Source organism: Rhinolophus ferrumequinum, chromosome 13, assembly GCF_004115265.2.
Source record: "Rhinolophus ferrumequinum isolate MPI-CBG mRhiFer1 chromosome 13, mRhiFer1_v1.p, whole genome shotgun sequence".
NCBI lineage: Eukaryota > Metazoa > Chordata > Mammalia > Chiroptera > Rhinolophidae > Rhinolophus > Rhinolophus ferrumequinum.
The window spans coordinates 20,741,625-20,755,387 of record NC_046296.1 but is presented as its reverse complement, the minus strand read 5'-3'; the positions used below and the strand labels follow the sequence as shown (position 1 = coordinate 20,755,387).

At 41.2% G+C, this 13,763-nt stretch overlaps 2 protein-coding genes across 5 annotated transcripts; both read right to left on the bottom strand.

Moving 5' to 3' along the window:
- Positions 1-507: 507 nt before the first annotated feature.
- SNRPG (small nuclear ribonucleoprotein polypeptide G) lies at positions 508-6,604 on the bottom strand. The gene is made up of 4 exons (XM_033125170.1): positions 6,418-6,604; positions 3,685-3,707; positions 2,877-3,001; positions 508-702 (listed from the first exon to the last, which is right to left on the bottom strand). Exons 1-4 carry the CDS (start codon positions 6,447-6,449, stop codon positions 652-654), a joined length of 231 nt encoding a protein of 76 aa, XP_032981061.1. The 5' UTR covers positions 6,450-6,604; the 3' UTR covers positions 508-651.
- Positions 6,605-7,707: 1,103 nt separating this feature from the next.
- Positions 7,708-12,280, bottom strand: FAM136A (family with sequence similarity 136 member A). 4 transcript variants are annotated; one of them, XM_033125168.1, is made up of 4 exons: positions 11,663-12,048; positions 11,284-11,461; positions 11,043-11,183; positions 7,708-9,146 (listed from the first exon to the last, which is right to left on the bottom strand). In XM_033125168.1, exons 3-4 carry the CDS (start codon positions 11,175-11,177, stop codon positions 8,958-8,960), a joined length of 324 nt encoding a protein of 107 aa, XP_032981059.1. In that variant the 5' UTR covers positions 11,178-11,183; positions 11,284-11,461; positions 11,663-12,048; the 3' UTR covers positions 7,708-8,957. The 4 variants fall into 4 exon arrangements, with proteins under 4 accessions (XP_032981059.1, XP_032981060.1, XP_032981058.1 ...); XM_033125169.1 differs by having other exon boundaries at positions 11,745-12,048; XM_033125167.1 differs by having other exon boundaries at positions 11,284-12,048.
- Positions 12,281-13,763: the final 1,483 nt, after the last annotated feature.

Sequence of the window (13,763 nt, the reverse complement as noted above, 5' to 3'; positions counted from 1 at the left end):
TTCATCAGTTTGCCTGCTCTAAAATTCACGCCCTAGAGGAGTGTATTACGGACAGTAGTGGAGTATATCACTACTCTATACTCCATAGTGAACAATACACTGGAATGTTTTTCTCTGGAATTCTATGTCTACTCTTGTATTCAAAAAGTTTTCCCCTTTTATGTTCAAAATAACCAACCACATCATTACCTCCAGTTTTACTTCTGTTGTAGTACACCTGGAATGTAGATGTACTTGGAAAGTCAGAGTATATCAAAGTTACTATGAGTTTTGAAAATTATAGTTAATATTTCAGAAGAACACATTCAGGTTTGCAGGTTCTTTATCTCTGTTGTGTTAAGAGATGGGAAAAAGGCATCCTTGCCATGTTTCACATTTAATCAGATTCTTCTATATTAATACATAAAAACCTTTGGGAAAAAATCAGTCTTAACCAGGAATAGTTCAGGTAAGACAAAATTAGAGCTAGTACTCTATTTTCTAAGTTTAGAACATCTGAGAAAAGCATTTTTGACTATTACAAAAGTTTATTTAACAAAAAAGTTCAACATGAAAATGTACCCGATCCAATTTTTATATTGTAGTAAAACAGCAGCTGTGGCGAGGGGACATGGGGAAGCAGTTAATTTCTCTGGTGAACAAAGCCATTCTTTACACTCGTTCCAAGGCTTCTAACATGATGATACTATTTCCTCGAATTACCTAAGAAAAAGTAAATTTGAAAAGAACAAATTTATTTAACAGACAGAGTAATCATGATTGAAGACTTTTCACCACATCATTAATAGTTTTTCATTATTATATGTCAGTTTGTGAAGCTTTTTTTTAAGATGTCAAGTCCTTCTTGAATCCTTTAGCAAATCTGTTGCTGTATGAACTAAAAACCTAATCTATCCTCTATTAGAACAAAGACTTCCTAATTTGTAAAAGGAAATCTAAGTGTATTTGAAAACTGTTTTTATAAGAAACAGGCTGCTAATGATTTCCCCATAGTTTTATTCATTTTCCACAGAAGCTCAAGGAGAATGTACTGAAAAAGGTCCATTTACATGAAACGGGGGGAGGGTTGGGACGGGGAGTCATATATCTAAAGACTATAAGCTGTTTTTCTGGTCCTGATCATGGATTTGCTTTTCAAAATGCAGTAATGGAAATACATTTGAAATAAGCAATAATATAAATCTTGGAATGAGTGATTAAAAAAAAAGTTACACCTATCTACTGCTCAAACTTAAAAAAAAATAGGCAAAAAAATCAAGGCTAACAATTAGGAACTCTTACTATTTCTTAGAGGTCTTTATGCTCTGTGATTTGCTAAAGCTAAGTTGTCCTTTTTCTTTTTTTTCCCCCTTTTCTGCCTCCCCCCCACTCTGGTTCAAGCCGTTGTTTCTCAGTCTAGTTGGCAACCTTGGTGTTAGGAGCATGGTGCTCCAACCACCTGAGCCACCAGGCCGGCCCCCTAAGTTGTCCTTTTTGATTCACCTTTCCCAAGAAACTTGGACATGCCACTTACTAAGTATATTGTCCTGTGCTGGGTAAAGACAGATTCAAAGTCTGGGTCTTGTTGACAAACATCAAAAACTTCTTTAGTAGTCATACCATTATGGCCTAATGAATGCAGAAATGTCTGCTCCTATAATTAAGAACTCAGGATTTGTTTTCTTCTCATGTGAATGGCTGTCATCATGACCATCCCTTGGGAACTTTTACCATGACTACTGTTCTGTGGGAGACCCTGCTCGCTGCGCTATTTGTAGTGCGGGAGACCCGGCTCGCTGAGCCATTTGTCACACGAGGCAGCCTGTGGGGTCTCAGCTACATAAGAATGCAGGATGTGGCTAGGCCAAAAAGGAACACCCACGGAGCCATAGGTAGGGGAGTCATACCACTAGGCTCACTGGAGGCTGGAGCCACATGACCTGCAACATGCTGTCCGCTTCTCTGCCTGCCAACTGACCGACTGACTCTCCACTTGACTCTCCAACCAGCACAGCAGCAACAGTTTTATCAGTGGCTAATTGGCTAACTGGTTACAGCTGATGGTCAATTAGCCACAGCTGACCGCCATTTACTACCCGAGCCAGCACCTTTCCACGTGAGGCCGAGAGCCTGGAAACTGCTCTCTGGGACTCTGTCCCCACACTACTAATCAGAAATCTAGGTTAATTATATATACAATTAAAAATAAAAAGTGTGATCTGTGGTCTGGCAGATCTACATCAAATGGGCACTTGATAGAAATGCAAAATCTCAGGTTCCACCCCACACCTATTGAATTAGGATCTGCATTTTTATAAGATCATCTGAGAATTCATAAGTATGTTCTTAATTTTCACTACACATTAAAATCACCCAAGATCTTTAACAAGAAAAAGCACCACTAGAGATAGTTTCAATTGCTTTGGGGTGGAATCTAGGAAGTTGTTTTTGCAAAACTCTTCAGGTGATCGTAAATGCTCTAGGCTAGTAGTTGATTTTTACCTTATATTAGAATCACCTGGGGAACTTAAAAACCTCTATGCTACATCCCAGACTAATTTGAAGATGCAACTAAGATGGAGAACTACTGCTCTAACAAAGAATGACTATGGGCCTATATTACATAATAAAGCTCAAAAATGATTTCCAACAGCTATTTCAAGCCCAAGGACCTCAGAGAGTTCTATATAAGATTCAGATCTAATCTATAGGTAACTGGGATATTACCACAGTTAAATGATTGTCAAAGGTTAAACTCAAAGGGAGACAGAATTCTAATCTTGCTTATAATTTGCCTAACTTCAGTTTAAACCAAGACTTTGATAGAAGGGAAGTTAATGCTTATTCAAATGAAAAACGAAATCTCTAATTAAGAGAAACCTTACATCTTTACTTACCACCATTCCAATATTGTTCTGTTGCCCACTAGTTGCCATCTCCACACATTCATCTATGACAAGATTCATAAAGGGATCAAATCCCCGCAATATTCCTTGGACATGCCTGCCACCATTTAATTTCACTATAAAAAGGGAAAAAGAAGTTTTAATAAAACTGGCCATTAACTATCAAGCATTCATTAAAAACCAGGTGGGTAAAATCCAGGCATATGAGATGTATAATCTACTATCCATACTATATGCCAAGCGCAGGCTAAACATATTACACTTACTTCCACATTTAAACTTGCAAGAATCCAATAAAGTAGAACTATCCTAGCTTTTTTATGAGGGAATTGAAGTATAGAGTTTTTAAGTAACTGATTCAAGACTATACAGCTACTGTGTGGCAGAGCTGTGATTCAAACTGAAGGGTGCTTACCACTAAAGCCACAGTCTTAACCGCTATATACTTAAAAGTACTTTATGGGCTAGACTTTTAGTCCTTGTAAGTCCTTTGCTTAAAGGAAAAAGGTTGATAAAATTTCAAATATCACAAAATAGGAAAATCCTGTTAATTTTGTGACAGTGAGGGAGGGTTTATATGAAATGAAAAGTCTGAAGTACTGTGAAATTTATTAAATATCAGAAATTAGGTAAATAAAACTGTCTATACAGGGTTCTGATAAACCTGCTTAATGAATGAATGAGAATTAGGGACTCTGTGTGAATTTTTATAAAGTTGCTCCAAACAGTATACGCTGCCAAGACACACGTAAAAAGCAACTGAATAATTAAAAAGAAACAAAACAAGAATAAAACTTACACGATAACTTCTTGTCCATAAATCTGAAAAAGCAAAGGGGATAAAGATTATATAAACAATTTTAAAAATTTAAGCATAAATAAGCACAAACGTAGGTATACAATCAATTATATAATAATTTCCTAGTCAATATAATTGGCTAAAATTTACACAATAGGAATAATGAAATCTAAAATAGTAAAAATCTTGTACTGCTATAAAGGATGAGGGAATAATGGCCCACCTCAGTTAGTACTTATACAAAGCAATGTATTTTGGGAAGGGGCAAGATAATTAATAAAAAACCAATGGGTTTATATTAATGTACATTAAACTGAGTCATCATATTGATGTGAATTATAAAAACATTCTTGTTGTTCAATACTGACCTAATTTTCAATGGTTGGATTTTACAGCCATAACAGAAAAACAAAGATTTGATTATATTTTGGTTATTTCCAAAAACAAAGTTGTGAAGAAACCAAAACGGTTATAGTCAAACCATATTCAATCCAATTGCTATTTTATTTTATATTTGAAACAATAAGTAGTATTTTAATATTAAGCATTATTCTTCAACACATTAAGTTTATTTTAGCAAAATAAATGCATATTTGAAGCTTTAAACAATTTGAATTAAACAAGAAAATCCGATCTCAGCAGGGTAGTATGAAAATACTAGGCTGTGTAGTCAAACCAGTTTTTACCTCTTCCAGTTATAGGCTAGCAAATAGGAAATTTAATTCCATTTTAATGTATTAGGTAGTATGGGAGAATGCAAAGATAAATAAGACATGGGGCCTGCCAGAACGTGTGACAGGATACATTAACAAATAAAAATATGTAGTATGATGTATAAAATTATGTATTTTAATAGAATATATTATATAAAGCATAGCAAATATAACACACATGAGCTTATTTAATCCTTATGACAACTTTGTAAGTTATACTAGTATTACCATAATTTTATAGATGGCAAAGTGAGACTCAGAAAGGTTAAGTAAATTATCCCGAGTCACACAGCAGGTGAGAAAGTTTGAGCAAACACAAATGGATCCATTGGCTGGAGAACAAGACATTCAAATATTGGTGTGTGTAAAACTTGGTACATGGATTTCAGATGGAGAAGTTTGAATGCTGGGTTAAGAAGTCGGGACTTATTATGCAGACAGCAACAAGTTATTAAAGCAGTCATTGGCCAGACTACCATGGCAGCAATTTTTAAGTGGTGGGAGGGAGAATTTGGTTAGGCCAGGGTATGTCAACCTCAACATACTGACATTTGGGGCCAGATAATTTTTTGTTGTTGAGAGATGTCCAGTGCACTGTAGAATGCTTAGCAGCATTCCTGCCCTCTACCCACTAGATGCTGGTACAACCAGACTCCCTACCCCTCTCTCCCAGTTAAGAACCACTGAGTTATGCTAAACCAGGAGGAGGGTATAAAAGTGTAAAAGAAGATGGTATTAATTTGAAAGTCATTTTGGTGGCAGATGTGACAGAATTTCTTACAATCCATGAAATCTAGAGAAGAGGAAGGTGTTAAAATTAGTTTCATCTGAAATTCTCAAGTATGTTATGAATCAAAAATGAAATCTAAGATTACAAGTAGAGAATGGTCCTTTATTAGACAATAATTATCATTCCACCCGTTCCTGAGGAATCCAGAGAATACTTACAAGCTTTTATGGGCTCACCAATAAAAGAATAAGCATATTTTCTTTCAGATAAGCATTTTCATGACAATAATTTCTATTTTTCTTAATGTTAAGCTTATGATTCAATAATTAAGTCTTTAACAGATCAAACGAAAATATACACGGACTTTCTGCATAAAAGAAATGGCTTTGATACAAACGTGCACTTAAATGCAAAATTATTAAATATGAACTTTTCCTTAAAATCTGACTTCTTTATGGGGCCGGTAATAAATTAACTATAGGCAAGGCTGACCAGATGGTTGCTTCACAAATTGATCCCCGGACATTTTGCATCCTTTGTGCTAGCCAACTACTACACGCAAAATTTCAGCATTACATGGTATAAACAAGATAGAGAAGTACGTACTGAGGAGACATGGAACATACTGGGTCCTACCTAAAGTAGAAATATCCTACTTCGACTTGATTTTATTGGGTGCAGGGAAAAAACAACAACCTAGCCTTCTTTGATTATAAAAAAATGAATATTCTCAGATATCTGTGTTAACTGAGCAAGATATCACATAACATTCAAGTTTAATTTAAGTGCAAGAAAGCAAGAAAAAGGAATGGGATTTCTAAGTGAAAGTTCAAAGAAACAGCTACAAACACACTCTTAAGGTTAAGGTGGCTTTCGATTCCTCATATACTATCAAATACTTCCATTTCACCCTTAGTTCCTTATAGAATTACCCTCCAGTCACCGGATCTAGAACAAGACGCTATTTAAGATGGTCAACAAAGGGTGGCATTCGAGATCTAGTAATGAGAGCGTGGGGGAGACGCGGGGCTGGGAGCTCCGGCCAAGGCAAGTCGGCAGAATTGGGGCGCCTTCGATGCCTTTAGTAACCATGCCAACCAAGTAGAAAGGCGACGTCAGCGCCGGCTTCAGGCTCGGAAGCGCGGGACGCTGGCTAGGCTCTCCCGGGCCTCCGACCGGAATCCGCACGCCAGGCACACTGTCGGAAAATGGAGGGGAACCGAGGGGATCGGAGGAACTCGAGGCATACAAAGAAGCTGCCAATCGCGTGCGGCCCTCGCACATACTTACTTTTTCAACTCGGGAGGGTGAGCTTTGCTCATGGCGCCTACACAGCGAGCTCAAAAGAAGCGTCCAAACGGAAATCGTGGCCTTCCTCACGCTCCCGCGGCAAACCCAGGGTTTCGCGTCTGACGCCACTGATACCGTTAACCAATGGATTGTCGGCCCCTTTCACAGTTCAACTCGCGATACTTAGGGGAAGCCCGGAAGTGTCGATCAGCCCCAAGCTTCCGGTTGCGTCGCCAGCGATTGGCCTGGACGCAAGGGTGGGTGCTCGAGGCGTCCTTCTTAATTCCGTTTTGTTGTCTGTAAAATTGAGAGAAATCCCTCGAGTCTATCTTCTGAGCGACACCCGCCCATCCTTAATTTTAGTGGATCGCATCGTTTATCTTCATATATACCAAATGAAAATAAGCTCTGGATGAGTGGACCCCTGATATTTCTTTGGAATGTATTCCCACAGCATATTTATTATGCCAAGCCTAGAGGGTTCATTAACATCTCAATTAGTGACCTCTGCACCGGGCCTGTTTCCACGAATTTGAATCTAGAGCCCGGAAGTGTATTCCTGACGGATGGTCTTGCAATTCTTGTAACACTGCCTCGAGAACCCCACCTAATGTACTCTGACCCCATACACAAAATGTGAAGTACCGCACAACAACGATCTCTAATATGAGGTGTGGATTTTCAAGTCAAGAGCCTAAGGGTAAAAGGTGGTCCCTGACTTGTTCTCAGTTAATTTCCCCAAAATAGGAGAATCCACATTTATGAATCCATTATAATACAGATTATAGAAGACTTGGGCCAAAATAGAAAAGCTTTGATGATTCTAAGTAGGGGGTGGTTCTCCAAAATTCAGTTCACTCCTAATGTTCAGGAATGGCTCTATTTAAATACCAATGATAGTAAAGACTTCGTTAAACTCATGTATTTTGTACTCTCTTGGTCCTCAAAATTCCAGATATTGCATATTCTCTCAAGGGGTCATAACTGATCTTTTCCACCTCTTGCTGCTAGTGTTTAGTTGAAGCTGTAAACCTGACTTAGGTACTGAATTCTTTTCAGCCTTATGGACAGTTAGTTCTCTATCTTTTTACATGAACGGACTTCAATAATGCCCTAGCCTGCCCTTAAAGGTTTTCCCATTTATAATACAATGAACAGATCTTGCATCCAAACCATATAAATTTCACTCTTCTGAACCTCTTAAGAAACTTATTTCACACATTACAAAGAAAAGCAATCCTTAGAAATTTATATATACACTACCCAGATATAAGGATAGAAACACAGTAGTAGAGGAAAAAAATTAAACCTTATTTATTTTTAAAAACCAGACCACTAGGAAAATATGTCACAGTCCTGAAACAGCAGACAGGCTATATATATCATCATTTCAAGTAATAAGCTGGTAAAAGGACAAGGTCCTTATCAAAACAGTAAGGTGCCAGAGCTGGAGCTGGAACACTGCAAAGGCCCCAGGCAAAACTGGCATTTGGTAATGGGGGGCTGCCCCTCTTTTGCTCTAAAGGAGCCACAGCTCACCTGAGTTGCTTAGTTTTTCTTTTTTGACCTTCCTGTTGCCAAGGGATTGTCTCAGTAGGGCTATATTATTTCAGCGGGCTAAGTAAGCAACACTGGATATAGGTTTCATTCCTGAAAACCAAGTTTTTCCAAATCCGGTACTTCAGAACTCTATTAAGCAGCCAACAGTTCCTTTCACTGTTCATTCCTGAGTACTGATATACAGCACAATCAAAATCCTTTCTCTTCAAGGGAGTGTCACTGCAAGATTGTCCTGTCACTCTGCTGCAGACAGCCTCAGGGCCCATCATGGCAGCCAGTGAGAGGGAAGGTCTGCTTCCCACACCCAGTGTGACATCACCGCTCATGTTTTAGGAGAGCTCCAGGCTGAAAGATGTAATGTGTGAGAATTTTAAGAAATGCACATTCACATCTGATGGCCAGAAATGGATATCCAAAGGAACCTTTCAAAGTTCTTATCTAAACTACCTCTCCCAGCTCCACATCTTAAATCAACTTCATGCTGTTGTAAGACAAAACCAAGCAAAACAAAAGACCCAGAAACCTTTTTTCCCCTGGTGACCTCACTGACTTTGCTTTACAGCTTATGGAAAATGGTGTGGTGATGCTTCTGGTTAACAGGAGGTTGGCAACAAACAGACACACCTCTCCTCACACTCCAGCAGATCATTGGCAGATGAGAGGAACCTGTCACCCTGTTGGTACCTGGTACCTGAGGCTCTGGATTGGTATGAGGGAGATGCCTGCTGCTAGGATAAGCACTTGCCACAAAAAATTTAGACTCTCAAAAACTCTCTGACTCAAATTTTAGCACCAATTTTTCCATTTCATTATCTAGGATTAAAACATAAAGGAACCAGTGTCCAGAGGCAAGTGACATATGCCTTAACCTTGCTGCCATCCTTAATTTCTTCACTCATAAACTTTGCTTAAAAGACCAATTCTCATTCTTCTTTTTAAATAGATTCCTGCCCTCAGCCCTGATGGCCAATGACAGACTCCTATTTCTGAATGGATGAGAGAGACTCCTTCATCTTCCTGGTCATGGTTGGAATGAGGTTCATGTGGTCATCCACACACTTGGTCACACAACTCTCCAGCTGCTTCTTCACCTGAAGCTCTTTACTCCCGGCATCTATTGAATCTTTGGCTTTGTCGTTGCAATGCATGGTGCATCGGGCCAGGCGGTCCTGTGGCAAGAAGGAAGAGGGCAGAGAAGGCTGAGAGGCTGGCCTTCATTTACCAAGTGCTTATCATGTTCCAGGCCCGGGGTTACATACAGTAAGTCCTCACTTAATGTCAACAGGTTCTTGGAACTGTGGCGAAACAACATACAAGGAAACCAAATTTACCATAGGCTAATTGATATAAAAAAGAACAGTTAAGTTCCTATGATAACTGACCAATGATATAACAAAATGATGTTATTCGAGAACCTGCTGTGTGTTGGCCTGACATGTATTATCTTATTAATTAAAGGGACACCATAGTGCAATTAACCAACATTATCCTGATTGAAACAGAAGGTAGCACCAGGAGGGCCCAGGCAAAGCATTACTAGAAAGCAAGTGAATGACAATAGATTGTATAGGAGCAGCCTCCAGGAAGTAATTTGAAGCCAGTTACTCAATTACAGAAAGACTTACAAACATCTTGATTCTTTAATGTCTGTCCTTACTACAGAAAAACACTCCATACAATACCTACTTACTGAGTATCTACTATGTGCCAGGTACTCTTCTTAATGTTGGGGAATACAGCAACAAGTGAAGCATAAAATTCTTGCCCTCATTGAACTTATATTCCAGTGAGGAGAGAGAGAGCAACAAAATAAATAAATGAGATGTTGAGGAAACAGAAATATGAATTTGGAGACAGGTGTGAAGTTGGTCTAGAGATATGAATGTAGGAGTTGTCAGCATATAGGTGATATTTATAGCTATGAGACTAGAGAACTAGATAGAAAAGAGAAAAGGTCCAAGGACAGCCCTCGGCACTCCAATGTTCAGAGGTTAGAGTGGGGAAAAGCCAGTAAAGGAGGCCATGAAAGGATGGCAGGGAGAAAGGTGGAAAACCAGGAGAGTGTGGTGTCCTGGTGACCAACTGAACAAAGTGTTTCAAGGAGGAAGAGAGCGATCCACTGTGTCAGTGATGCAGACAGGTTAAGTAAGATGAAGAATGAGAAATGACCACTGGATTTAGCCCCATGGAGGGGAATGGCAATAGCAGTTCTGGCACAGTGGGAGAGTAAGTCTGATTGGAGAGGACTGAAAAGTGAATGGAAAAAGAAAGGTTATACAATTCAAGAATCAAAATTCCAAAGACCCTGTTTATAAAATTAGGTGTCAAAATAAACAAAAGAAACCCTTGGGAGTTCCATGATCTTGGAAATGTTGTTCTTTTACAGTGTCAGTGATTTTAAAGAATTTTATATAGCAGAATGTAAAAATATTATCACATTAATTTTTCCTTTGTGAACAGAATCCTATGCTCTGAAAATTTGGTTCAGAAGTGGGCCCTGCTTCCCCAAGTTCCAGACAAGTATATTTAGAGGAAGGGAGTAGAATGAAGTTGTGGCTACCCTTTGCTCCAGAGGGATTGGCGGGGGGAGGTGCTGTTAGTGACCTTAGAGGGGCTCAGGAGGCAGGCATAATAATGTTTCATACAAATGACTGCTCTTTAGTGACATGCCCTCTGGGTGTAGTAAATAGGGACAGTGCTGGGTGGGGTAAGTCGACAAAATAATGGTAGGATCTTGCTCTAATCTGCACCTTGTTAAGATTAGCCTATTCCACCTTTCTGATGATTCTGCTATGAGTTACTATGTTTTAGAAAGCTTTGTACTATACAGTATATATTTGGTGTCTATGGAAAAAAAAAAAAAGCATAAGCTCTTGGTCATGAACTCCAGCATTCAGAACTGTGTCCAAAATTTCAAACCCTGTATAGATTGGTTGATCGTAGCATTGTCACCAATGTTAACAGAACCAAGGTACTAAAGCCAAGAGTTTTGTAATAAACGCTTGTCATCTTCTGCAAAAGGGCAACATCAAGGACTAGAGTCCTCTGTATGGGATATTCCTCACCTGGAACTTCTCCAACTCGCTGGTCACCAGGGCCTGGGCTTGAGCCAGAGGTGCGTGGCAGCGCTCAATGCACTGGTGTACCTGCTGCATGGTGGCCTGGCTGTCCTCACAGCAGCCGGCGCTGCACCGGAACATGAGGCCCTGGGGCGGGAGGGCAGGGAGAGGTTAGGTAGGAAAGCCCCCGGGGACAGAGATGACCATGGAGTGCAACAGAGGTTAGGAGGAGCGTCTATATTTGCACCTCTCCTTAGAAGAGACATCAGGACCTTAAGACCACGAATGGGAAAATTATCCTCAGTGCCTCGCAGTGTTTCATGGCCTTCTTGCTGCTAGCTCAGTGGCACCTGTTGCCTCGAAGGCCGGGTGGACGGGGAAGCTGGCGGTGGGTCAGATGAAGCCAAATTCTGAAAACCAGGAGCCTATATCACAGGGTTTCAGAGGTCAGCAACCTAGTAATCTACATTCCACCAGGGGGCAACCCATTCATTAATCAATGACTTAAGGGGCACTACAAGGGTAACCCACAATCTCCTTAGGGAGGCAGGACACAAAATATTTAGGGGATCAAAGCAGAACAGCATAAAAACTAGGGCTGTGTGGAGCGAATAACCGGGCAAGACCTGGCCACTGCGGAGGCGGCGCGCTTTCGCCTTTCCGGTCTTTCACCTTGGCCGTGCTCTTTCTGGGCCTCCGGCTGCTCACCTGCGGAAGGGGCCGCACAAGAAGGGAAGTGGGGGAGGCCAATGCCTCACACCAGGGACTTCCTAACCGTGGTCCGGGGACCCACCCCTACGCCCCTCGGGCTGGCCTGGGTGGAAAACGGCCTTGCGCTTGGCGAGGGCGCACAGATTTCATCCGCTCAGCCGAAGCTCCAGATTTTCTGTCTCAGGGCAAGGCCTGCTTCCGAGGTCGCCGCAGCAACCCCAGGGACGTCCGTTCAGGAATCTGCGGGAAGGGGGACAGCGGCGCGGGACATAGCACGGTGGCTGTGGGAAGGGGCAGCGAATTCCCCCCGGATGGTCCCCGCACCGCTACCTGCATCTTCCGGATGTTCTCCCTCTCTAGACTCTTCACCATGGAGTCCACCGCCTCCTGCACCCGGAGCTGTTGCAGCTCCGCCATAGCGACCCCGGCCGCGCGTGGGCCAACATGGACTCCGCGCACCGGCCCGCCCCCTCGTCGCAGCTTCCCGGGGCAACGCGGCGGGTCCTTCCCCGGCCCACGCCGCCGCCTGGTGTCCGAGAGAAGCAACTGCTCGCCGGCGGCCGCCTCCCGCCTCCCGCTCGCTCCAGCTCCCACCCGCCCCTCCCGCGGCCGCTGTGTGCACCTTGCCAGCGCCGCGTCGGGCCTCGGAGGGCTGCTTCACCTGATCAACGCACGGTTTCCGTGCGCGCACTGCGACGGCCTTCCTTCCTCCCTTCCCTCTCTTCCTGCAAATTCTTAACACATAGGATTTAATACGTGTAATTTACATACAGAAAAGTGCCCAGATCTTAGGTGTACAGCTTGATGAATTTTAACAAACCCGCCCTTCCCCAGTTTCTGCCCTTTCTCCCCCTATTCCGTCACTTCTGACCCCAGGCCATCACTGATCTGCTTTCTGTCACTACAGATTACATTTTCCCTTTCTCGATTTCTATCTATCTATCTATCTATCTATCTATCTATCTATCTATCTACCTACCTATCTACCTACCTACCTATCATCTATCTATAAATATATATCTATAAATATATAATTATATATATTTATATTTATGTATATATATAATGTATATAAATACATTTATGTGTGTGTGTATATATATATATAATCATTCAGTATGTGTACTCTTTTGTGTCTGACTTTTTCACCTAGCATAAGACTTTTTGATATCCAGCTGTATCTTTGATTCCTGTCTGTTGCAGAATGGTAGTCCATTGCATGGACATACCACAATTTGTTTTTCCATTTCCCTGTTGATATTTGGGTCTTTTCCAGTTATTAGCTATTATGAATAAAACAGTGACTATGAACATCCTTGAGTAAGTCATAGATTTCCATTACTCTTGGGTAAATATCTCAAAGTAGAATTGTTGGATTGTTGGCAGATGTATGCTTATACATTTGTTTCTAATAAAAAATTATTAGCCCCAAAGGCAATGCAGAGGCTACAGATATTTAATGGACGATGAAACATTTATGTGCCAGCAACAGCGAGCTGTTTCTGTGTTCCAGGAACAGTTCTATCTGGAATGCCCCATCTTCCACCCCAATTTCACTATCCTGTACATTCATTTATTAAAGACTTATTGGGTGTCTGCCATACACGGAGCACTATGCTTAGGGTGATAATTTTCTTCTGAATGTTTTTCATGGAGTTTCTAAGTTTTGTCTAATAATTATGTCTCCCTTGGTTATGTAAAAATTCTCTCCAGTCAGAACATTCTATCATAATTGATGAGCAAGAGAGTGAAGATGGATTAGCTCATGTAATAGTGCAGCTCACTCAACAACAACACTTTAAAATTATTATTATTTATACTATCAGGTGCTTTCACCACAAAGCCTTAAGGTCATGTCGCTGCCCAGATATACTAGTTGGAGTAGCGTGGGCAGCATGAGAAAAGCTCAGACACAGGTCAGGGAGCCGGCTGTGTGGATTTCGGCTTTCATTCTGACAGGTCGGTCCATCTGTAATCACAGCTCTGCCAGATTGCCTTAATGACAGCCCCGCCTCA

Excerpts from the sequence above, each read along its gene's own strand:
- SNRPG (XM_033125170.1), bottom strand. The coding sequence starts at position 6,449 with ATGAGCAAAGCTCACCCTCCCGAGTTGAAAAA. Across the intron at positions 3,708-6,417 it reads CACCCTCCCGAGTTGAAAAA|ATTTATGGACAAGAAGTTAT; the intron begins GTAAGTATGTGC and ends TTGCTTTTTCAG. Across the intron at positions 3,002-3,684 it reads TATGGACAAGAAGTTATCGT|TGAAATTAAATGGTGGCAGG; the intron begins GTAAGTTTTATT and ends CCCTTTTTATAG.
- FAM136A (XM_033125166.1), bottom strand. The coding sequence starts at position 12,164 with ATGGCGGAGCTGCAACAGCTCCGGGTGCAGGAGGCGGTGGACTCCATG. Across the intron at positions 11,184-12,077 it reads AGAACATCCGGAAGATGCAG|GGCCTCATGTTCCGGTGCAG; the intron begins GTAGCGGTGCGG and ends CTCCCGCCCCAG. Across the intron at positions 9,147-11,042 it reads GCGAGTTGGAGAAGTTCCAG|GACCGCCTGGCCCGATGCAC; the intron begins GTGAGGAATATC and ends TTCTTGCCACAG.